This window comes from Emys orbicularis, chromosome 7, assembly GCF_028017835.1.
Source record: "Emys orbicularis isolate rEmyOrb1 chromosome 7, rEmyOrb1.hap1, whole genome shotgun sequence".
In the NCBI taxonomy this organism is placed as follows: Eukaryota; Metazoa; Chordata; order Testudines; family Emydidae; genus Emys; species Emys orbicularis.
Window position 1 is genome coordinate 85,478,926 of NC_088689.1, and position 24,676 is coordinate 85,503,601.

The 24,676-nt window shown below is 45.0% G+C and overlaps 1 protein-coding gene and 1 non-coding gene across 2 annotated transcripts; both read left to right on the top strand.

Annotated features, from left to right (window-relative positions):
• The first annotated feature begins 1,021 nt into the window (after nucleotides 1-1,021).
• C7H3orf18 (chromosome 7 C3orf18 homolog) lies at nucleotides 1,022-9,682 on the top strand. The gene is made up of 4 exons (XM_065408723.1): nucleotides 1,022-1,255; nucleotides 5,793-5,818; nucleotides 7,695-7,824; nucleotides 9,602-9,682. Exons 1-4 carry the CDS (start codon nucleotides 1,022-1,024, stop codon nucleotides 9,680-9,682), a joined length of 471 nt encoding a protein of 156 aa, XP_065264795.1.
• A 5,806-nt stretch (nucleotides 9,683-15,488) lies between these two features.
• LOC135882000 (U6 spliceosomal RNA) lies at nucleotides 15,489-15,592 on the top strand. The gene has a single exon (XR_010561558.1). It is a non-coding gene; the product is annotated as a U6 spliceosomal RNA (small nuclear RNA).
• Nucleotides 15,593-24,676: the final 9,084 nt, after the last annotated feature.

The window sequence follows — 24,676 nt, forward strand, 5'->3', positions numbered from 1 at the left end:
AAACTCCCCCCTCCCGCACCGGAGTGGGGAGCTAGTCCCAAGTCTTTCCGGTACCCCGTACCCACTAAAAATCTCTTGCCAGTACTGCATACTGGAGGGTACTGCCCTACTGGCACTCCTGGAGGTTAGTGAAGACAGCTTGTAGGTGATTGCAATGATTTTAATATACTGTAATTCATGATAATGTAATTATGTAATTCATAAAAAATTAATCGTTATTAAAATAGTAAAGATACCAATATAGATGCATTCAATTACTAGAATATGAAATAAGTATATAAATATGCTGAAAATAGCCTCCCCCCCAAACTGGCTGACACACACACCTCCTCAAAAGTACCCACTGGCAAAAACAAGTCAATGCCTATGCAAATCTGGGTGTCTGAAATTAGGCACGTAAATCAATGGTCTGATTTTAAGAGGTGCTGATCACCCACAGCTCCTACTCAAGGCAAATTTGAAAGTGTTGGCATAAGAGAAAAGAACCAGGCTCTCCTGACTCTCAGCCCCCTAGACCTCAGCACAAATGTGGCAATTGATTTTGGATGCCTTAGGTTTTGGAAGCTCAGCTTGAGAATCTCATGGCCTGATTTTGACATGCCCAGATCCCACTAACTTCAACTGGAGTTGGAGGCGCTCAGCATGTCTGAAAAGTCAGCCACTTTCCATCTCAGGTTGAGCACCCAAAAATACTCTCTAAGCCGCCCCTCTCCTCCAAAATTATATCTAATCTATCTCATACTCAGAAACAGTTGCCATTTCAGAAAATGTTGGTCATGTATCTTTAGGACTGTCACCTTGTGCATCAGTGACTCATAAAGCTTCTGCTTATCTCTCTCAAACACAGGGAGAAGCAACAGGATTCCCTCAAAGAAGGGCCAACAAGGAAGATGTTGCACAACAGCGCTCACAGGAGGGTCCTTGACAGAAGGGGAGACCCTATGACTTTGTAGCAGAAATCGAGGAGTCCTGAGTGGGTGGAGACAGTTCAGTAAGAGAGGACGTGGGGCCCTTGTCCAGGATGAGTTACAGCACGCCCTCTGAACACGATTTGTACCGCAGCACCACTACCACCTCCGAGCCAGACCCAGGGTCAACCATGGACAAGGCTCTACCAGAAACTGCTACCGTAAGCCCTGAAACCACCAGCTTTAACAGCACCAAAATTCCAGACATGGTCAGCAGTGGGCCCGGCCTGAGCACAATGCTCCTCTCATTTGGAATCATTACTATGATTGGGTTGGCTGTAGCAATGGTAAGAGAGACCCACTCCATCGGGCATTCTAAATACTTCTCTTTCTAAAGTAGGAAGGGTGGGTGTGATTTATCAACACCAGTTTTAGTCCCAATAACTTGATTGAACCAAGAAAGAGCCACCACACTGGACAACCATACAAAAGTTATGGGCACCGAAAGTCTCTGAGATCCACAACTTTTAACTGTCTTTATCCAGTGCTCAGAACAAACCAAGTGTGGGAGGTATGCGTAGGCTCCCAGTAGGAACCCAAATCGCAGCACAATGATCAGTGCTGCTGGGATCTCCCAGGACTGGGTGCCCAGTAGTTTTGAGGATGCCAGGAACCAGTTCCCATATGTGGTATCAGCCTTTTTAAAAATAAGTGAGGAGTTTATTTAAAAGAAAATGGGGCAGATTCTGCTCTGAGTTGCTCTATTCTGTCCTATGTAGGTTTTTATACCATGCTTATCACTGTGGCATCTAAGCACCTTCCAGTAGTGCATTAAGCCACATGACTATCCATCTGTTGTTTATGCTCTCATCCTCCCCCCAGAGGAACATGAATGTGCAGTGGAAAGTCTTGGTCTGGCAGGGTGTCTGGTTTTTTAATAAAAATATACCTGTTACTAAGTGTGTGTTAGAAGAGGCAAGGTCAGAGAAATGTGCCTTGCACTTGGAGCAGATAGTGAGGTTTGTGATGGCTCTTAGTTCCTGGGGAAGTTCATTCCACAGTCTCTGCCCCTGCAGAAAGTTCTGTTTCCCTTGACTGAGGGGGAGTTAGGGGGGCCTGTCTAGCTTCCTGTGATATGACTGGACACAGCATAAGTGGGTCAGCACTTCAGATAATATGTGGTGATGCATTGTTAGGCAGTGAAGTGTTAAGAGGGGAATGATCTCCCCTCCCTTTCTTCCCCCCATTGTCATGTTTCCTTTCAAGGCCAGCTCCTGAGTAGATCCCTTGGCAATTTGGAAGTCAAAAGACTTCTGAATGTGTGGTGGGTTTCCTACATAACACCTAACCCATCTCACATATGGAGAGTTAAAGAAAGGAGGAAGGTTCTGTGTTTGTACAAAGACGCTGTTATCCATATAACAACGGGCATGTCCATTGACGTGTGGTGTGGAGTCTGTCACACTCTTCCCACAGGATATTGAACAAACCCTTAAAATTCCCCGAGCTGCTCCACAGAGCCAACCCTTCCATCTCCGCTATAGGTAGTGGCTTTCTAAACCTTTCTTCTCACCTATCCCTGAATGGGTGTGTCACTTACGAAGAGGGCAGCACAAAGGGCTGTCGTCCTTCTCTAGTAGAATGAGCTAGTTTACCTTTCAGCAGAAGATGGGTGGTAACAACAAGCAGGGCCGGCGCAACCCATTAGGCGACCTAGGCGGTCGCCTAGGGCACTACAATTTGGGGGGCGGCGACCGCTGGCGGCGCTCCTGACAACAAGAATCAGTTCTTAGGGTCAGCTTCCCTTACAAACTGCAACAAGTTAATTTGTGGAACTTGCTGCTGCAGAATTTTCTTGCAGACTTTGGGTAAAGTTTTCAAAAGTGCCTAAGTGCAAAGACAAAAAGCAAGTCAACCTAGACCAGTGGCTCTTAACCTTTCCAGACTACTGTACCCCTTCCCTTTCAGAGTCTGATTTGTTTTTTGTACCCCTAATTTCATCTAAAAACTACTTGCTTACAAAATCAGATATAAAAATACAAAAGTGTCACAGCACCTTACTGCTGAAAAATTGCTACTTTCTCATTTTTACCATATAATTATAAAATAAATCAATTGGAATATAAATATTGTACTTACATTTCAGTGTATAGTATATAGAACAGTATAAACAAGTCGTATGAAATTTTTGCTTGTACTGATTTCACTAGTGCTTTTTATGTAGCCCTTTGTAAAACTAGGCAAATATCTAGGTGAGTTGATGTACCCCCAAAAGACCTCTGCATACCCCCAGGGGTACATGTACCCTGGTTGAGAACCTCTGATCTAGACCATCCCTGACAGGTGTTTGTCCAACCTTCTCTTAAAAACCTCCAGTGATGGGGATTCCACAACCTCCCTTGGACACCTGTTCCAGAACTTATCAACCATTATGGTTAGATATTAGGAAAAACTTTCTAACAAATCTCGCTCTTGCTGCAGATTAAGCCCATTACTTCTTGTCCCACCTTCAATTAACATGGAGAACAGTTGATCGCCATCCTCTTTATAACAATCCTTAACATATTTGAAGACTTATCAGGTCCTCCCTTCCACCCCCAGTTTTCTTTTCTCAAGACTAAACATGCCCAGTTTGTTGTTGTGGTTTTTTTAAACTTTTCCTCATAGGTCAGGTTTTCTAAACCTTTCGTTATTTTTGTTGCTCTCCTCTGGACTCTCTTCAGTTTGTCCACATTGTGATGGGTTAGATCACAGAAACCCCCTTAGGAGCTGCCAAGTGATGTGCCAAGACTACTTTTGCCCCTGCTTTCCCTGCCAGCTCGGGACTCCAGCACACTGTCTTGCTGAGCCAGACATGCCCATCTGCTCCAACACAGACCCAGGGTCTGAATTACTTGCCCCAAAGCTGCAGTCTTAACTGAAAGCAGCTTACAGAAGTGTTCCTGCCTTTAACACTCAGATGCCCAACGCCCAATGGGGTCTAAACCCAAATAAATCCGTTTTACCCTGTATAAAGCTTATACAGGGTAAACTCATAAACTGTTCACCCTCTATAACACTGATAGAAAGATATGCACAGCTGTTTGCCCCCCCCCCAGGTATTAACACATACTCTGGGTTAATTAATAAGTAAAAAGTGATTTTATTAAATACAGAAAGTAGGGTTTAAGTGGTTCCAAGTAGTAACAGAGAGAACAAAGTGAATTACCAAGCAAAATAAAATAAAACATGCAAATCTAAGCCTAATACAGTAATACAACTGAGTACAGATAAAATCTCACCCTGAAAGATGTTTCAATACGTTTCTTTCACAGACTGGACGCCTTCCTAGTCTGGGCACAATCCTTTCCCCTGGTACAGACCTTGTTCCAGCTCAGGTGGTAGCTAGGGGATTCCTCATGATGGCCGCCCCCTTTATTCTGTTCCACCCATTTATATGTCTTTTGCATAAGGCGGGAATCCTTTGTCCCTCTCTGGGTTCCCACCCCCTCCTTCTCAATGGAAAAGCACCAGGTTAAAGATGGATTCCAGTTCAGGTGACATGGTCACATGTCACTGTAAGACTTCATTACCCACTTGCCAGCACACACATATACAAGAAGACTTACAGGTAAAACAGAGCCATCTACAGTCAATTGTCCTGGTTAATGGGAGCCATCAAGATTCCAAACCACCATTAATGGCCCACACTTTGCATAATTACAATAGGACCTCAGAGTTATAGTTCATATTTCTAGTTTCAGATACAAGAGTGGTACATTTATACAAATAGGATGATCACACTCAGTAGATTATAAGCTTTGTAATGATACATTACAAGAGACCTTTTGCATGAAGCATATTCCAGTTATATTAGCATATTTTCATAAAATCATATAGAGTGCGTCACACACATCTTTTCTTAAAGTGTGGCACCCAGAACTCGACACAATACTCCAGCAGAGGCCTCACCAATGCTTAGTAGAGCGAGACAGTTACCTCCCATGTTTTACATACAACATTCCTGTTAATACACCCCAGGATGATATTAGCTTTTTTGCAACTACTTCTCATTGTTGACTCATTCCATTTGTGATCCACTATAGCCCCCAGATCCTTTTCAGCAGTGCTAACACCTAGCCAGTTATTCCCCATTTTGTAGCCGTGAATTTGATTTTTTTTCTTTCTAAGTGAAGTACTTTGCACTTGTCTTTACTGAAGTTCATCTTGTTCAATTCAGACCAATCCTCTAATTTGTCAAGGTTGTTTTGAATTCTAATTCTGTCCTCTAAAGTGCTTGCAACCCCTCTCAGCTTGTTGTCACCTGAAGATTGTATAAGATTGTATAAGCACACTCTCCACTCCATTATCCAAGTCATTAATGAAAATATTGATTAGTACCAGCCCCAGGGCAGACCCCTGCAGGCCCCTCTAGATACACCCTCCCAGATTGACAGCAAACCATAACTACTCCGAGTATGGTCTTTCAAGCTGTTGTAAACCCACTTTATAGTAATTTCATCTGGACCCCATTACCCTACTCCTCTTATGAGAATGTCACCTGGGACTGTGTCAAAAGTCTTACTAAAATTGAGATATACCACATCTACTATTTCACCCATCCGCTAGGCCAGTAACCCCGTTAAAAGAAGGAAATTAGTTTGGCTTGGCATAGTTTGTTCTTGACAAATCCATGTTGGCTATTCCTTATAACTCTATTATCCTCTATGTGCTTACAAATTGATTATTTCGTAATTTGTTCCAGTATTTTTCCAGGTATCAAAGTTAGGGTGACTGGTCTATAATTCCCCAGGTCCTCCTTGTTCCCCTTTTTAAAGATAGGCACTATCTCCTGCTCCTCTCCTCACTGGGACTGTTTTAATGGTGTTTCTCTTTCTCCTCTAGGTTCTCTATATCAGGAAGAGGAAGAGGTAAGTGCAGTCTGCTTTTGGGGAGTCTCAATGCTTCAAAACTAAGGCAAAGGCCAGGAAATCTCTAGCAGACAGGGAGGCCAGGGGAAAGGAGTCAGATGGGAACGCAGAGTTCCCTCTCTTTCTTCCCCCCCATTGTAGATTTCCTTTCCAAAGCCAGCTCCTTGCCATTTTGGAAGCCGAAAGTCCTTTGAATGCATGGTAGGTTTCCTACACAACACCTAACCCATCTCACATACGGTGGGTTAAAGAGAGAGGGTTTGTACAAAGAAGCTGTTATCCATATAACAGGCATATCCTATGACCTGTGGAGTCTGTCACATTTTAGCCAATCCCAAATGCTACGGTTACAGGCAGGGCTCTTCTGCTCCAGCAGCCTTACGTAATGAGGTTTGCCTGGCAAGGCTACGTCTGCCAGACCCCAGTTCTCCAAAGCTTTTGCTTAGCTTGACAAGGGCAGTGGGCCTACCTTTCCCCCTGCTTTCCTCTGTGTTTATGGCAGTGCTGCTGGGCGAAATGCTGGACTCCACGCTTTCCAGGGCAATTTCCCCTGGATCCTGTTTTGCAAGATACTAAGTTTCCTAGCTCAAGACTTAGTGGTCTCCCCCTCATCCACCCACCCATTAAGCTTGCTGCTGAAAATCAGGAGAAGAATGGCAAACAGGGAAAGACATGTCTCCTTGATTTGCCTGCTATTTTGAAATGGACACAGACATAGATGGATTTCTGTGTCATGGACTGTGCCTCACTTACTGATTGCTGTGGGCAATGCTAGGCTACACACAGCCTGCAGGATACATTGCTACTAGCCAGAAATCTTACAAGCTGGTTCCCAAAGCAGAGACTTGAGAGAAACAGAAGAGGCTAAAGGCAGAGCTGAAACATTTAGCCTGTAAATACACTGATGGTTTAGTGGACAGAACCCAGCCAGAGGCAGGCCCAGCCAGAGGCAGGCAAGGGTCATGCAGAGAACATGTCATCTGAGCCTTGGCCAAATAGGACCCTGACCCTGCCTGGAACAGCTCAGGAATCTCTTCCTCCCCACAAAACGACACCCACATCATATGCTGGGGCTTCGACAGCTACACACAAGTATGCCTGTTTGGTGGAGTCAGCAGTCCCTCTCATCACTGCTAGGCCAGCATGAAGGGAGACCCTTTGCGGGGTCAGGCTGCGTTGTTAGGGTGAAAGTAGGTAAGCCACACAGAACTACAAAGTGTTTGTGTGTCCATCAGCTCCCTCCAGAGCTCCTTTTAGATTTTATGTACCAATCCCGCGTTCCTCCTTCCCAGGATATTGGCAGAGATTGAACTCAGAACCAGACACAGGCCTCTACCACTTGAGCTGAAGATGTAATTCTGCCAGCAGTAGGAGGTTTTTATCCAAAGTGTGGACTAGCCACTGCGGGGTGTGTGTGGGGTGTACATCACACTGAGCCAGCGTGTTACATGCTCCCCCTGCCACATAAAGCTCATCCTGAGACTCTAGCTCAGTTTAAATCCCCACATGGGCCTCTGCTGTGCAGCCACAGGTTACCGGGCGTAACTGAACCCTGCACATTCAGTACCGGCCTTTGTCTTCCACTTTGTCTAAAAAAGCGACCTAGTTAGCTGGTAGCAGCAGTTGGATCTTATCCTTGCCCCTAGACAGGGACATATCACTTAGTGAGTTACAGCCAAATACTCTCTTAACAGCAAGAAGCACCCTTGAATAGAAAATACATCCCTACACACAGGCCTCCACTCACATCCATACACATGCTTCAGCAGCTGCCCAGCAATGGAGTGGGGAGGGAAGACTAACTGTTTGTTTCACTCTCCCTCTTTCCTCGGCCACAGGTTTTGATGCTGCACTTTGCTCTTCTTTCCGTTGGCAGGTTAGAGAAGCTGCGGCACCAGCTCATGCCCATGTACAATTTCGACCCCACGGAAGAACAGGACGAGCTGGAACAAGAGCTGCTGGAGCATGGAAGAGATGCTGCATCTTCCCAGGCCACCCAGAGCAAGGTAGTAGTTGCCTTCCACAGTCACATCACCCTTCTTTCTGCCCAACCCACTCAGAGATGTGCAGGCCTGTTATTACTGAGCTTGGCAAATGCATTGGAGGTAGTCTTGTAATGAACACTGCATGTGGAGTGCCAATTTGCCCAGGGCACCAGGTTGTGGGAGGAGCAGGGAAAGGGGCTACTTACCACTGTCAGCCAGTTTCACAATGTTCTTTGTTTTCTTTGTGGGGGGAAAAAGTTCTTATGAAATACAGAGGCATCAGGGACGGCTGGAACAGGTATGTCTCGGAGTGAGTGATGTGAGGGTGCAGCCCCTCTGTAGAGTAGACAGCTCCCCTTCCTTAGATTCCTCTTCAACTGTACCAACCAGCCCACATATTCCTTTCCATTTCCTATGGAGCTTTTCCTTAGGGGCGGGAAGTGCTCTTGTTTTCACACACATACTTCACTTTATATACTTAACTAATTGGCAGCAGATTAATGGGGGTGGGGAGGGAGAGAGGAAAAATAAGTAGAAGCTGTAACTGTAAAGCCTTTTCCCCAAAGGAACCTCCCCCATTGCCTAAGCACACATGTAAAAATGTAGCAGCAAACTGTAATGTGGGCAGGTAGAGACACCTGAGGTAACAAGTAAACAATGGCAGCCTTTGCTTCTGTATCTTCTCCTTCACAGAGTCACTATCTTAAAATTCTGCTTCCAGAACTAACAAAGGGTCCCTGACAATACACACTGCTGCGCTTGACATGGGCACAAGCTACAATACTTTGATCTTCAGGCTGACTGCCCTGAAATTCACAGGGCTTTTGGATAAGGGGTTTTGATAGCTCCATTGTTGGAATAAAGGCCAGTGGCAAAATTTGGACCCAAGTCTGGATTTAGATTCCAGTTGCCTGCCCCAAAATGTGGGATGTTTCTTCAAACCCAACTCTACTTGACAGGATGGAGCAGGGAGTTGGGTTACTGCATTTGAGGTGACCGGTTCTTCTGGGATCACTTACACACAAGCAGTGATACAAGGGGTATGTTTTAGAGGGATTGTTGGTGGCAGAGGGTTGTGTGTTTAACATGTTGATTTTTGAAAAGAAGAGGAATAATATATAAGGTAGGGATTCTGACTAAAATGCTACTAAGAAGAAATACAGGATGCATGGAGAGATGCATAAGGAAGAGCTCATTGAGGTAATAAAGTGGGGGAGGGAGGGAAACAATGGCACAGTAGCAATGCCAAAGGCAACTGCCTAGGACAGACTGTGCTGCTGGACTCCTCAGATTCCCATGGGGCCTGCTACCTCGCAGATGCCTCTGATGATAAATGGCAATTTTAAAGATTTAAAAGAGTAAGAGAGAACATCCAAAATGGAGCCACGGTTCAGCGTGTGGCAGGTTTCATAGGTCCCATGATGCAAGAGCCAAGGGCTGCAACAGTTTGGAAGTGACTGCCTAGTACATACAAATATTGATAAAGAGATAAGCCATTCAAAGGGTGCAGGGAGAGAGAAAGTGTTACATGTTGCTAATCCATGCAGCCTGGATAAACTACATCTAAGGTTCCAGATTGTCTGATGGTGTAAATTGGCTTGTCTCCATTGACTTCAATATCTGGCCCAATATATATTTGGGTCACAGACTTGTTAAACCCAGTGTTTTCTAATCAGACTAACACTAGTGATGAATGTAGGTAAGATACAGTGTGTAAGTTTATGGACAGACATGTGGGTTTGCATATATCCCTGCAGATCCTTGCCTTGTCTCATCTCTCACTGCTTCATTTTTGCAGATCCTCCTGACAAGCCAGGGAACTGTCCAGAGACCCAGCCGTCTTGTGTTCACAGATGTCGCTAACGCTATCAATGCATGAACGACACCTGCCCCTGCTTTGGATCACTCTGAGATCAGGGAGGACGGAGCCAACCAGTTACATACCACAAGCATGGATGAGGATACCAAGCCTACTGACCACCCCATCAGTTTGTGCTGCGACTGGGGAGCAGTTCTGGGCATTTACACACTTCAGGCAGCAAATGCTTGGTGGTGGCTGGCTGCAGCAACTTTTGGTACATCCATCGCTACCAAAGGGCCCTGAGCTGCCATGCTCAGATTTCAGGAGCGATCCTGGTTAGTGCCGTCTTACCAAGCTGTGCAGGGATGAAGATAAACTGTCTTGAAGCTAAATCGGTCAGAATGCACGACCCTACCGAGTCATGGGATCGTGGTGGGGGTGGGAGCACTTGTTTTGAAGGGCTTTCCCAGTGTTTTTTTACCATAACATCTCATGATTGGAGTCCTGCACTGTAATCTTAATGGTTTCCACAGAGCTTAGGCAGGTGCCTGGGGGTGACTTAAGCCCCCTTGAGCTGGGAGGCAGGGCAGCTGTGCCTGCCTCCTCAGCAGTGCCCATGAGCACATGATGTTATCCCCGGGGAAAGCTCGTCCGTCTTGCCTCTTGTGCTGCCTAGATTGTTCATAAACACACTCACGGGGTAGCACTCAAAGATTCCTTGTGGGCTTCCAATGGGTTTCTGCAGCACGGGTGTTTCACTAGTTTTAAAGGTGAACCAAAGAGCTTTGGAGAAACAAATTGATTAAATAAATCTAAAGCGAGGAAATGGTTGAACGTCCCAGATCAGTGACGTAATAAGAATGTAGGGACAAGCCACTCAGCTCCTAGAAGCTGGGCCCTCTCATCTCCCTCTGGCTTAGCTTGGAGTGGCAGTGATTGGTGACCGGATACCACAGTGGTAGAATTAATATAATAAAAATAAATGGGCTCGGATGTAGTCCCATCCACTCTTGTGCTTCGGCCAAGGAAGATGGTTCTTACAGAGTAAAGTTTTATGAGGGAAGAACACTTTGAGAGAGAGTGAGTGTGAGTGAATATATAGGATAAATAAATTTCAGTACAAAATAGTCAAAAGTCTGATCCTTACTTATTTACCTGCCAGAACCTGCATTCAGGGTTCTTTGCTTCTCCTGCTGAAATAGGTGACCCCATCTAAAGCAGCGTACAGAGTATAAGAAAATGCTCTGCTTTATGTCCCAGTCACATCAGCCAACAATGCAGAAGAAATGCAAAATCTTGAACTCGGGTCTTGGTAGGTAAAAACAAATCCTTTCGGTTCACCTTTATCACTGGTGCACTTCTCTCTCAGCTGTATTGTTAACTGACATGGCAAGTGATGAGTGCTGAGGAGGAAGCCCCTGGGCAAGAGTAGTGTTATGGGGCCTGTCAGGCCCCCACTGCCACTGGCCACCTTGGTACACTGCAGTATGAAGCTGGCACTGTAATGAGCAGAGCTTTCTGGCAGTCACTAAGAACAAGTGCAATATGGCCAGGCACTGCAGGGAGAACATCAAAAGCAAGTAGCAGTACCTAAGCAATGATAGTAGGAAAGTATAAATACAGGCTGTCTGTAAGTTTTCCTTCACCCATGTTCCCCAACATAGCCAGATCATAAGACAACTACCCTATCTTTCCTGCTCCATTCTCCAAGCCTGAAATTGAAATGGGAAACTGGTGGAACCTAGCAAATCAGAGAGCCCCTGCCTGTCTATGATATTCTAACCTCAGTGATTCCCTCCACTCCCTGGGCAAAAGTCCTGATTGATATATTCATGCCAAAGGTAGATTGTAATACCAGGCGATGGGTCTGTACCTATGGATCTATATAGATATATTCAAGAGATCCAGCTGTCCCACCAATAAGTTTGAGACCTGATGTATGCAGCACATGCATGTGTCCATCACAGTTGATGCACCATCTATTGGTTTTCTTTTAGCACATGCATTTGTCAAGCAGAACTGCCTTCTGCCCAGGAGCTCCAGTGCAGAGAGAGCCAACTACATGACTCTCAAAGTAAAGAGCTCTCTTTAAATTGACAGCCAAAATCTGAATGCATACCTATATTTAGAAAGTGGGCATTATGCAACGAGGCAGGTGACTGGCTGGCAGAATGTCCAGCAGTTTGAGTATTCAGTAGAACTGCACAAGTCGGGACTTGCTGGCCAGTGTACCCTCCCTCAAATCATTTTCCTACAAATTTCCCCCTTTCATATGTACAAATACCTTTCCTGCTTATGGGCCCAATCCTGTAGCCCCTTCTCATGCAACTTGTCCTTACCCACCAGGGTATTCATTGACACTACTCACCTGCATAAGATTTTGCAGGACTGAGCCTTTTTGGGGTTTTATTTTTTTAAACTTCCCCTCCCAGGTAAAGCTTGAGAATTCTTGGAACCTGTTTGATCCTGGAGTCTGTAGCTGTCCTTGGGAAAATGGCCCTTAGTGTATAGCCAGAAGACAACTGGAATCTACAAAAAGGCATCCCAGCACCTCAGCTACAGGCTGCCATTAGTGTTCCCACTCCAAAAGGATTGCTCACAACAGGGTGTGGTGTATGGAAATAAGCTTGATCCTCAGCTGGTGTAATACAGCCTAGCTCCACTTTGAGGTTTTGAGCCCTGGAGGCTTCAATGCAGCTACACTGATTTTACCCCAGGTGAGAATCTGAACCAAACACATCACACACTTTACTCTGCTTTGGGAGAACCAGCATCTCTTTCCATTTGCTCAGAGATGGCTGCCAGCAACTGAGTTGTCAGATTTCTCCCCTGTAGATTTCAGCTGTTGCTGTAAGGCCCACTGGGGCTTGGCAGGCCTTAGGGCTTCTGAACGATTTTAAAACTAAACAACATTGGCTTTTTCTTTTTAGGGGAACCTTTTTCAAGACTCCTTATCACTGAAGTGAATTTTTTTAATTCTTTGATTCAATACACAAAACTGTAACAAGGAGTATTTCCTAAAAGCAACAATATGCTTTGCAAAGCTCTGTGAACCCCATCCTTGCACTTCTCAGGCAGTTGCTGAGTGATGCACTTGCTGTGTATCTGGAACCAAACCCATACCTTGCCATGTATTAGGGGTAAGACCTATATTATATAATGAATGGACAGAATTTCTCTCAGATTCAAACAGTTCTCTTATATAAGGGGACTCTGTCCTGTGCTGGGGGCCCTTAAATCAATGTAATACAGATAACAAGACTAAAAGAATATTACCACTATTGGCTGGGCTTTAGCATTCTTTTAGTGTAATAGCACCTCCTTACAGGGTACTGGACGTATACGTATAATTTAGTAGATGTGTTATGGTGTAATTTAACTCAAGTTTTAAGCATTCAGATGTAATTAAAGTATTTACATGAAATCTGGCATGATTTTTAGTCTTTTTTTCTTTCATTTTCATTTTTCAAGAAAAATGGCTGAGCACATATACCCAATGCATGCTGAATCATCATGTTCCAAGCACTGTACAAGACACTGAATACTTGACCAGAAACACTCCCCCTCCATGAGAAAAAATATCAACAAGTTGGGATGGACAAAATCGACAAGATTGGACTTGCAGAGTTTTTCCTGTATGCTTTTCTCTGGGGGAGAGCAAACAGTGGGGTAAGACATCCCACATTGCAGATCACAAGGATGCATGATCAAGGAGTGTAGCAGCCAGGGCTTCTGTGGTTGGAGCTGTGTGCTCTGGCAGCCCAGCTTCTGGACAAGCCACATTCTCATTGACATCCCCACTCATACCAATAATAAATCCCTCTGAGATTGCAAAAAAAGTGGGGATGAATACTGCTTGAAGAAGCACTGAGAGTCCCTTGCTGATATACACTAGACTATCTACCAGGGTTGCAGAGACCATAGGAATTGTAGAAAATTGATAAGGGAAGCAAAAGGACACAAGGCCAAATCTACAGGCAGCAGAGTTAAGGACAACAAGGAGGGTTTTTTAACTATATTAGTAACAAAATGAATCCCAATATATTTGTCTATTACTAGATGGAAATGATAGAATTATCAACAACAACATAGACTAGGCAGAAGTGTTTAATAAATATTTCTGTTCTGTATTTGGGGAAAAAACAGATTGTCATGTCATCTGATGATGACATTCTTTCCATTCCTGTAGTATCTCATGGGGATATTAAACAGCAGCTACTAAAGTTAAATATTTTTAAAATCAGCAAGTCCAGCTAACTTTCATCCAAGAGTTTTAAAGAACACTGGCTGAGGAGCTTGTTGGACTGCTAATGTTGATTTTCAATAAGTCTTCAAACACTGGGGAAGTTCCAGAAGACTGGAAGAAAGCAAATGTTTTACTAATATTTAAAAAGGGTAAATAGGATGACCTGGGTAATTATAGGCCTATCAATCTGACATCAATCCCAGGCAAGATAATGGAGTGGCTGTTAGAGGACTCCATTAACTAAGAATGAAGGTACTATAATTAATGCCAATAAACATGGGTTTACAGAAAGTAGAGCCTGTTTAAAACTTACATATTTTTGACAAGATTACAAGTTTGATTGATAAAGGTAATAGTATTGATGTAATAGACTTCTGTAAGCCATTTGGCTCGGTACAGCATGACGTTTTGATAAAAAAATCAAAACGATATAAAATTGACATGGTACACATTAAATAGATTAAAAGCTATTAACTGAGAGGTCTCAAAATGTAAATATAAATTGGAATTATCATTGAGTGGATGTGTTTCGAATGGGGTCCTGCAGGGATTGGTTCTTGGCACTACGCTATTTAACACTTTTACTTAACACGTTATGACCTGGAAGAAAATATAAACTAACTGATAATGTTTGCAGATAACACAAACGTTGGGGGGAGTGGTTAAATAATGAAGAGGACAGGTCACTGATGCATAGTCAGCTGATTCTCTTGGTAAGCATAGCGCAAGAAAACAATATGTGGTTTAATATGGCTGAATATAAACGTATACATCTAGGACAGTGATTCTCAAACCGTGGATCAGGACCTTGTTTTAATGGGGTCGCCACGGCTGGCATTAGACTTGCTGGGGGTGGGGCTGAAGCCCGAGCCCCACTGCCCAAGGCCAAAGCCCAAGCCCAACAGCTTCAGCCCTGGGTGGTGGGGCTCAGATTACAGGCCCCCTGCCTGGGGCTGAAGCCCTTGGGCTTTGACTTTGGCCTTAGCCTCCCTGCCTGGGGCAGCAGGGCTCAGGCTTTAGTTTGGCCCCCTAACCCTGGGCAGTGGGGCTTGGGCAGGCTCAGGCTTCAGCCCCCACTCCTGGGATTGTGGAGTAATTTTTGTTGTCAGAAGGGGGTCGCAGTGCAATGTAGTTTGAGAACCCCTGATCTAGGTACAATAAATGTAGGCCATACTTACAGGATGGTGGAGTCTATCCTGGCATGCAGTGACTCTGAAAAAGATTTGGGGGTTGTGGTGGAGAATCAGCTGAATATGTGCTCCCAGTGCAATGCTGTGACTAAAAGGACTAATGCAATCCTTGGTTGCATAAAAAGGTGTGTCACAGGGTCCACTCACGGCTGGTGGTGCCTCCTCCTGGCCGTCCTGGGGATTAGCTCTGGCCAGGCATTGTGCCCTCCTCCTATGGTGTCTCTCCCGGTGTTCTCTCGCCATCTGCCCCTCAAGGGGCTCCCTCTTCGTGACTTGGCCCTGCGGCCAGGTCACCACATGTGTTTCCCCTTGCAGATGTGAGGAGTAACAAAGTCTTTCCAGGACAAATTGTTCCAGTGTGACGTTCCCCTCTGGTGTTATCCGGACTGGTGATCTGCTAGGTCACTCCAATCCTTGACTCTGGGAGCCAGCCTTACCCTGCTCTGCTGTGAGAACAGCAGCACATATACTAAAATTGGAACAACACAGAGAAGATTAGCATGGCCCCTGCGCAAGGATGACATGCAAATTCATGAAGCGTTCCATATTTTTTTGGGGGGGAGGGATAGCTCAGGTTTGAGCATAGGCCTGCTAAACCCAGGGTTGTGAGTTCAATCCTTGAGGGGGCCATTTAGTGATCTGGGGCAAAAATCTGTCTGGGGATTGGTCCTGCTTTGAGCAGGGGGTTGGACTAGATGACCTCCTGAGGTCCTGTCCAACCCTGATATTCTATGATTCTATTCTATGATTCTATGAACACCCGCTCCTGGACTGTCCACACACAGACTCTAGCATGTAAGCTGCTCCCAGCTACTTGCAACCAAATGACACTAGCCAATATCTCCAGTCCCAGACACAACCCTAGGAACCTCCATCTTGCAGTGTCCAGTTATGCCCCCTGGGCACTGCAAGCTTATATAAGTTCATCAATTAACACAGAAATTGATATGTACCAGGCTTGTTATCCCAAGGGGAGCCTCTGACCTGCTTCAAACCAAACACTCTGCTTCAGGTAGAACAAACAAACAACTTATTAACTATAAAGATAGATTTTAAGTGATTATAAGTCAAAGGGTAACAAGTTGGATTTGGTCAAATGAAATAAAAGCAAAATGCATTCTAAACTGATCTTAACACTTTCAGTGCCCTTACAAACTTAGATGCTTTTCACCGCTGGTTGCTCTTCAGCCAGGCTCTCCCCTTTGATCAGCGCTCCAGTCTGGTGTGGTTTCTGTAGACATAGGTGGAAGAGAGAAAGAGAGAGCATGCCAAATGTCTCCCTATTTTATCATGTCCTTTCTTCCCTCTTGGCTTTACCCCCTGTCAGGTGAGCATTACTGAGTTTCTCCAAGCAAGGTTGAGCAATTCCCTGGTGTGGCCTCATGCAGGTGAGTCATTGCATTGCAACTCCCTTGTTGGACAATGGCTGTTGATGGGTTGTTTGACACCCCGCCCAGGCGTTGGTTACTTTCCGTGCTGTTGCCTCTGGGGAGCTAATATCTGGCTGATTCCCCCAACTTACAGCATGTTTTAGTGACAACCATATTACACAATTCTCATAACTTCATATGCATTAATGATATATTCTCTATCCATATATATATATATATGGATAGAGAAATGACTTTCAGCAGATCATAACCTTTGCCCTGATACCTTACAAGGCATGCTTTATACATAAGATCATGATTATATGAAAGTAAGGAATATGGGGGTTAAAACACACTCCCCCAAGGTATAGAATGTCACATCCCGGCAGCCCGCTGTCCTCTACCTCGTCGGTGCCACATTCCCAGTGGCTGGTAGGGGAACCCAGGCCCACTCTCTTCTCTGGATTCCTGCTCAGGGGCCCTTTAATCAGCAGCCAACGTCTGCACTCCTATCAGGGCCGGCTCCAGGTTTTCTGCCGCCCTAAGCGGGGAAAAAAAAAAAAAAAAGCCGCAGCAGTGCAATCACGCCACTCCACTCTTTGGCAGCAATTTGGCGGCAGGTCCTTTGCTCCCAGAGGGACTGAGGGACCCGCCGCCGAATTGCCGCCGAAGACCCCAGACATGCCGCCCCAATAGCGGCCGGAGTGCCGCCCCTTGGTACTGGCCACCCCAAGCACCTGCTTTTTTAGCTGGTGCCTGGAGCCGTCCCTGACTCCTATTCTTTGCTGCTTTTCCCCTGAGCCACTTCCCCTGCTCTGGGTTCACAAACCTCCCAATCCCCTTTACAGGAAATAACCATGACCTACCCTCTACAGACCTAAACACTGCTCCCAGAGAGTGACTTCAGCCTGCTTCCCAGCAGCTCCCAGCTCCTGGGCTTTACACAGGCCCCTCCTATTCCTGTCCAGCTAAGCCTGCTCCTAATTAGTGGCTCCTCCTAGCCGAAATCTCTCCCCTGCTCACTGCTTAATTGGTTGATTGGACCCACCTGGCCTAATTCAACCCTCTTACAAGGTGAATCTCAAGTAGGAGTAGAGAGGTGATTTGGCACTGGTGCGATCGCTGCTGGAATACTGTGTACAGTTCTGGTGCCCACAATTCAAGAAGGATGTTGGTAACTTGGAGAGGGTTCAGAGAAGAGCCAGGAGAATGACTAAAGGCAGACATGACAAGTCTCACTCACTGGGTGTGAGATTCACTCGTTAGCACGCTATCTCACTCTCACACATATTCCTAAACTTATCTCACTCATTTTGAGTAAATATACAAAGATTTAAAATACTTTTACTCAGGGGCTGAAAGAGACAACAATATACCTGGGGCCTCAGGCATAGGGCTTGGATCTTGGAAAGGCGCTTTCTAAGCTTGTGTACTGTGGTAACCATGGAGACTACAGGCCCAAGAGAGGAGACTATCCGGAGGTGAGGTATGGTTGTGTGTGTGAATACTTAATGGTCAAAAAAATGAGTTGGCCCAAAAAACAAGCAGGACTTGATTGAAAGATTGCAGGTTCTGCAAAATCCAGTTCAAAATTTAAACCATACTGGACAAATCCATGGCCCTTCATTGTCCCAGTAGCAGGCAAGACTTCGTTTTTTAAATTAGGTTTTCTCAAGTTCCCATTACTGTTCACAGTTGCCAGGCTTGTCTTAGTTTTACCCCACTCAAATGCAGGGAAGAAGAGCGTTCAGTCTTGTTCGAAAGAATAAGACACCATTCAGACCAAACCTTGGATTAGAAGGGCAACTGGCCTCTATTATCCAAATGAAGATGGGAAATCCTGAGCCATGGTACAAGTTTGAGCCACCAAAAGAAGTTATAAAAACAGCAAAGGGGGTTTCATGGCAATGTAATAAAACGTGAAACCAAATTAGATATTAAAAGAAATGTGGAATCTGAATCCTTTATCTACAGTTTGTTAGCTTCAAATTAATTAAATAAATTTATTTCTATATTTATGCAATGTATTATTTGGTTGTGGTTTATTTTAATTATTTAATTTTAATTAATTTATTTTGCATTTATTTATTTTGGAATCTGATTATTTTAGTTTGTTGTAAATGTAACATGAGCAATAATATATGAACCAAATAGTATTTGTACTTTTAAAGTGTTTTTCAAATGGATGATCACTAGGACAAGGTGATATGCAAAATAAACATATTGTTGTATTGATAAAACAGTTTTCTTTTTTATTAGGTGTACATAAAACAGTTTATTTTTGAATATTTCTCTCGTTTTGTCCACTGACTGTGTGCCTAAACCAGGGGTTATTAACTGGCTGAGGTGGGCCAGACAGAAAACTGTGAGGGCTGCACCTTCCCTTGGCATGAGGCCCCACCCCTCTGTTGGCCCTGTCCTCATCTGTGGCCCTGGCCAGGTTAGAGGCTGGAAGCCAGAGCTGAGCTGGGCAGTGTAGGGCACTGGCTGGTCATAGCTGGTAAGAGCTGCCTAGGCAGGGACCCGGCTCCAGGGCTGACAGAGGCCTCAGGGAGCAGCAAACATGGAGGGTGGGGCCCAGGAGCCTGGGCTGAAGCGGGTCAGTACAGGCCACTGTGGGGAATCCTAGACCCTCCTCCTGGCCTGGGCGGCATACTCCAGTGGGCAGGGTCATGGGATGGGGCTGATCTTGGGCCCCCCAACCCTCTGCCCAGGCTTACTTCTGTGTTGCTGCTGGAGCTAGGCGCCCAGCCAGCAGCCACCACTCTCTACGCTCTGCCTTCAGACCTGGGTGGCTGGAGAGTGGCAGCTGCTACAGGCGGGATAAGGCAAATTTTGGGGTGGCTATAAAAAGCTCCCACAAGCCTCTCCTAGCACCGCCCCGAGCAATGACCTAACACGCCATCTGGAAAGTCTCACTTTGTCATTTAATCTCTCTTTTGGGGGCTGTAAATCTCACTCTTAAGGACAGCCAACCCTTGTCATCTCTGTTAAAGGATTAGAAAACATGCCTTATAGTGATAGACTCAAGGAACTCAATTTAGTTACCTACATGGGGAACAATTACTTGATAATGGGCTCGTCAGTCTAGCAGAGAAAGGCATAACATGATTCAATGACTGAACGTTGAAGCGTGTGTGATGGGGTGTATCAACCCTGCACTGGAGAGGGGAGGCTCTGGACACAAGAGGCCATGCCCTTTTGCCCCTGTTGGGCATGCTCCCAGTGGAGGGAACATTCAAAAGGGAGCAGCACAACACTGGGCTGACTGAGGAGGAGGGCAGTTGGGAGCAGTGGCCTCCTGCTGGGAAGCTGTTGGGATTCTAAGCCATCTCCCAGCTGTGCTGTGGGAAGCCAGTTGCCCAGGGGAATTGCAGGGGATGACTTGCTGTTGTCAGTGGAGGAGACTTTGAAGCTGAATCAGAGGGAACACAAGAGGGACCCCATGTCCAACTCTGAGATGACCTCAGAGGGACTGGAAAGAAAGCAGGAAGTGACCTAGGGAATGCACTTGGGGGTATTGGCACCTCAACCCTGTGTCAGGATAGTGTTTCAAAGGGTCCTGGGTCAGAACCCAGTGGACTAGGGTGGGCCAGGGTTACCCTCCCCTCCTATCCTCATGCTCACCAGTAGGTGACACTATCCTGTGATATTGCTGCCAGGAAGGTGGCCCTTGGACTCTTGCCAGTGGGTGACACTACTCTGTGATACTGCCGCTAGGCAAAGCAGCCTGTGGACTCTCACCATTAAGTGGTATATCCCAGAGTGTTGCCGTGAGGCGGTGCTTTTCACCCGGAGCACTCAACCAGCTCCTGACAGCTGGACAAATTCAGATAGGAAATAAGGCACACATTTTTAACATTGAGAGTAATTAACCTTTGGAGCAATTTGCCAAGGGTTGATGTGGATTCTCCATCACTGGCAATTTTGAAATCAAGATTGGCTGTTTTTCTAAGAGCTCTGCTCTAGGGATTATTTTTGATAAATTCTCCAGTCTATGTTACACAGCAGGTCAGACTAGATTATCACAATGGTTCCTTCTGACCTTAGAGTCCATGAAGGCTGCATCCCGCAGTGGCTCCCCTTGCCCTTCCACCATATTTGCAGCCCTTCCTGACCCAGGCAGCCCAAACCCTGCAGAGGTATAGCTGACAAGCTCCCTCTGAGCTGTGAATCAGGGCTCGGGGGGAGAATGCTGCAGAGTTACTGGTTCCTTTTCTGCTCTACCTCCCACTCCAGCTTTAGGTCCCCCTGACTTGTGCAGAAATGAAGGGCAGACCTATGCAGGGACAGAAGATGTTCATAGTAGGCATAAAACCAAGCTGGGCTTCAGGGTGTACAGGGAAAACTCTAAATCTAAGGGGAAAATCCCCATACAATTGGCTCTCTGCCCTATTTCCCTGCCTTTTGGGGAATGACAGCCAATCAGAGCTGCTGTACATACTTAGGGACCAGCTTGTCTATTAGCATGAGAAACAGGCATTGCTCTTGCCAGCACAGGGCTGGAGCTTTCCTGGAATGCTCCAGCCTTGGGAACAAACAGCCTGTCCTGGCAGAGGGGGAAGAAGCAGCTCTCCTTTCCCAGGGCTTCAGTTGCAGCCCCACATCACCACCTCTTTCCGGGAGGATGGTGAAGAGCCCTCCAGGGCTGCTGCCACTCTGTCAGCCACAGACCCTGTAAAGAGATGTGTTTGGGAACAGGATTGATTAGGATGAAGGATAGCGTATGGGGGCAGAACTGATGGAGAGGTAGGACTGACTGGGGACACATGCTTTGTTGGGGAGTTGTGTGGGGGTGAAGGACTGATCAGCAGGCTGTGGAATTAACTGGTGAGCCTGTGTGTGTATGTGAGCAGAATTAGTTGTACAAAGAGCTACAGAATTACTTTTATTGTGGGATGTGTGCAGTATGCAATAAATTGTGGGAAGCGTGCATTTGTTCAGGGGAAAGCAGAATTAATTGTTACTCTGATTAAACCAATTCCAGTTTATGCACCTTTAAATTTACTGTCTTTTTATCAGAAGATGCTGATAAATAAGGATTTAGGTGTCTAACTTTAGGCACCCGACTTTGAAAATTTGGCTTAAGTGACTTGCCTATTCGTTCTTATGCTGCATTCCCTGGAGTTCATTATCTATCATTTTTGTGTAGACCCGAGGGTTTGTGCCATACAGACCAATTATTATTTTATAATCTTTGTTTAAGGTGAAGGAAGAAAAGCTCAGATGTCCTGTGGTTTGCAAATGCCATGTACTCTCCCTGGGTTTATCACTCAAAGAGAAAGCACAAAGAACACGAAAACTGAACCCAGAGGTGCTGTGTGACTTACATCTTTATTAACAAAATTAAAAGCTAATCCCAAATTAACATTATCTTTATCCATGGGCCAAAACCAGAACCATTTATCTGATCCTACCAAACTTTAGAGCACAGATAAAATGGGATGTGGATTTTTTATTCTCAATTTTTATTCTGCAAAATCATAACCTGGCTAATGAGATTTTGCAAAATGAACCTGTCTTTCTTGTAGTTATTTTGATTTGATTGCAAAACTTGATATATTTGATCTGATTGCATTGCGAAGATTACAAATTCATATGTTTAGATGCAGGGTTTTGGTTCAGGCCCATTGTTTTGCATAGACTGAAAAGTCAAATGTGGGGAATAAAAAGCATTCTATTTTTTTCCTAAGAACTAATAAAGCTATAGGGTGAAATCCTGGCCCCATTAAAGACAACAGCAATTTTGCTATTAACTTCAGCTGGGCCAGGTTTTCACCCCCAGTCTCTACATAAACACTGAAACAAAAAGTACAGGTAGGTTTTTCACAGCACCCAACTCTTAAAAGGAGCAGACACAGATTATCTCCCAACAATATAGAATTCTGCTTGTTGGTCCCAATATAGCCATGCTTTTATGGTGACTTTTTCTGTTGTGGTTGCTGAGTGAGACAGCAAGAGGTAGCAAAGATTGACCCGTTTTACAAGACAGAGGACATTGATGTGGCCCAAGGGGAGCTGCCCTCCCCACCTGAAACTAACCAGATTTCTCAGTCATTTGTGTTAAAACAAAAGCCAGTCTCTTTTCCTTGTCTTTGTGCATGCCTACCAACTGAGAAAGATCTAGATAATGTACTGAGAAATGCCTGAACATCAATCATGATACAATAATTAACCAGACCACATATTGTACAAGTTCTTACCCCAAATCCATTTCAGATGAAGAGAAAATCCCAGTCTGGTATTTTGCCTGTCACACTCACAGATGAAAAATATTAGCTAAATCAGCATTTAGAGTCTGGCAGACAGAGAACTCCTACAGTCTGTTAATTCACTTGTAGTCAAGAACTTGAAATGGATTTCTGTGTCCATTCAGCACAGCCTTTGAAATGTGAGATGAGCCACAACTGGATGATTGTATCCACCTGATATGAAGCCCAGCTCCAGTACCTGAACTCAGAAGAACATGGAATGTACCAAAAATATGAATCTCGCCCATTATGCCACTGCAGCGAGGTTTGGGAATAGTTAAAAGTGGTAAGCAGTGAAGGTATCTAAAAAAAATTAAGGAAAATGCAGCAGGAAACATGCTCACCCTTCCCCTTCCAATGCCCCATCATTGCACTCAGGGAGAGGGATGGTGGAAACCACAAATGTTATTTTGTCCAGCTGGGGAAGATGGACTATTTCAGCAAGAATACCAACAAGAAAAATATGGGTGAGTGAAATATTATTCCTTCCTTTCTCATCAGTTTGCATCAGCATCATAGTCCGGGGCAGTTTTTGTGCCTGTGCTGATAAATTTTCATGGCAACTTTGCAAGGCTAAAATTTTCTCTCTGTATATCTGGGAGCAGATTTATTGCTTAGGAAAGACATTACATTGTCATCCCTGGGACCTGAATTCCTCTACTTATCTATAGAACAGGGATAGCATAAGTAGCAGTGCAATCTTTCCCAACCCTCACCCACATGCCTCATTCTTGACTAGGGGATGACCACTGCATTGATAAAGTCATTCAGTATCTGTACCACTTCAGCCTTGCCTGCTCTGATAAGACAGTCAGAAGAGCGGAAATGGTAATTGTGATGTGGGAGGCAGGCCAGTCCTCACTTACAGACAACCCCCCAACCTGAAGCAAATACTCACCAGCAACTACACACCACACCACAGAAACACCAACCCAGGAACCAATCCCTGTAGCAAACCTCATTGCCTACTCTGTCCCCATATCTACTCTGGCGACACCATCAGAGGACCCAACCACATCAGCCACACCATCAAGGGCTCATTCACCTGCACATCCACTAATGTTATATATGCCATCATGTGCCAGCAATGCCCCTCTGCCATGTACATTGGCCAAACTGGACAGTCCCTCCGCAAAAGAATAAATGGACACAAATCGGACATCAGGAATGGTAACATACATAAGCCAGTAAGTGAACACTTCAATCTCCCTGGTCATTCTATTACAGATTTAAAAGTCACTATAATTGAACAAAAAAACTTCAGAAACAGACTTCAAAGAGAAACAGCAGACCTAAAATTCATTTGCAAATTTAACACCATTAATCTGGGCTTGAATAGGGACTGGGAGTGGCTGGCTCATTACAGAAGCAGTTTTTCCTCTCCTGGAATTGACACCTCCTCATCTATTATTGGGAGTGGACTACATCCACCCTGATTGAATTGGCCCTGTCAACACTGGTTCTCCACTTGTGAAGTAACTCCCTGCTCTCCATGTGTCAGTATATAATGCCTGCATCTGTAACTTTCACTCTATGCATCTGAAGAAGTGAGGTTTTTACCCACGAAAGCTTATGCCCAAATAAATCTGTTAGTCTTTAAGGTGCCACCAGACTCCTTGTTGTTTTTGTAGATATAGACTAACACGGCTACCCCCTGATACTTGACATGTGATGTGGTGTTCCACTAGGAACTCAGTTGAGTCCATCTAACTCATTTCAAATAGACTACCATAAAGCAACCATTAGACAGAAACAACTATTAGAGCAAGGGAGTTAACTACAGGATCAGGGTCTTAGGCCCAGTTCCAAAGGTATTTAGGTGCCAAACTTCCATTAACTTCTATTATGTTGGATTTGATTTGATCTCAGGACCTAGAGGTGAAAGGCCCCACATTCTGTTATCCATTCCTCCTAAAAAGCTACAGGGATTTTCCTATGTGAAATAATTACCTGCTAAAGGAACAGATCTTTGGTAAAAGATTAACATTTGAGCTCAATAAATCCAGTCATTTCAC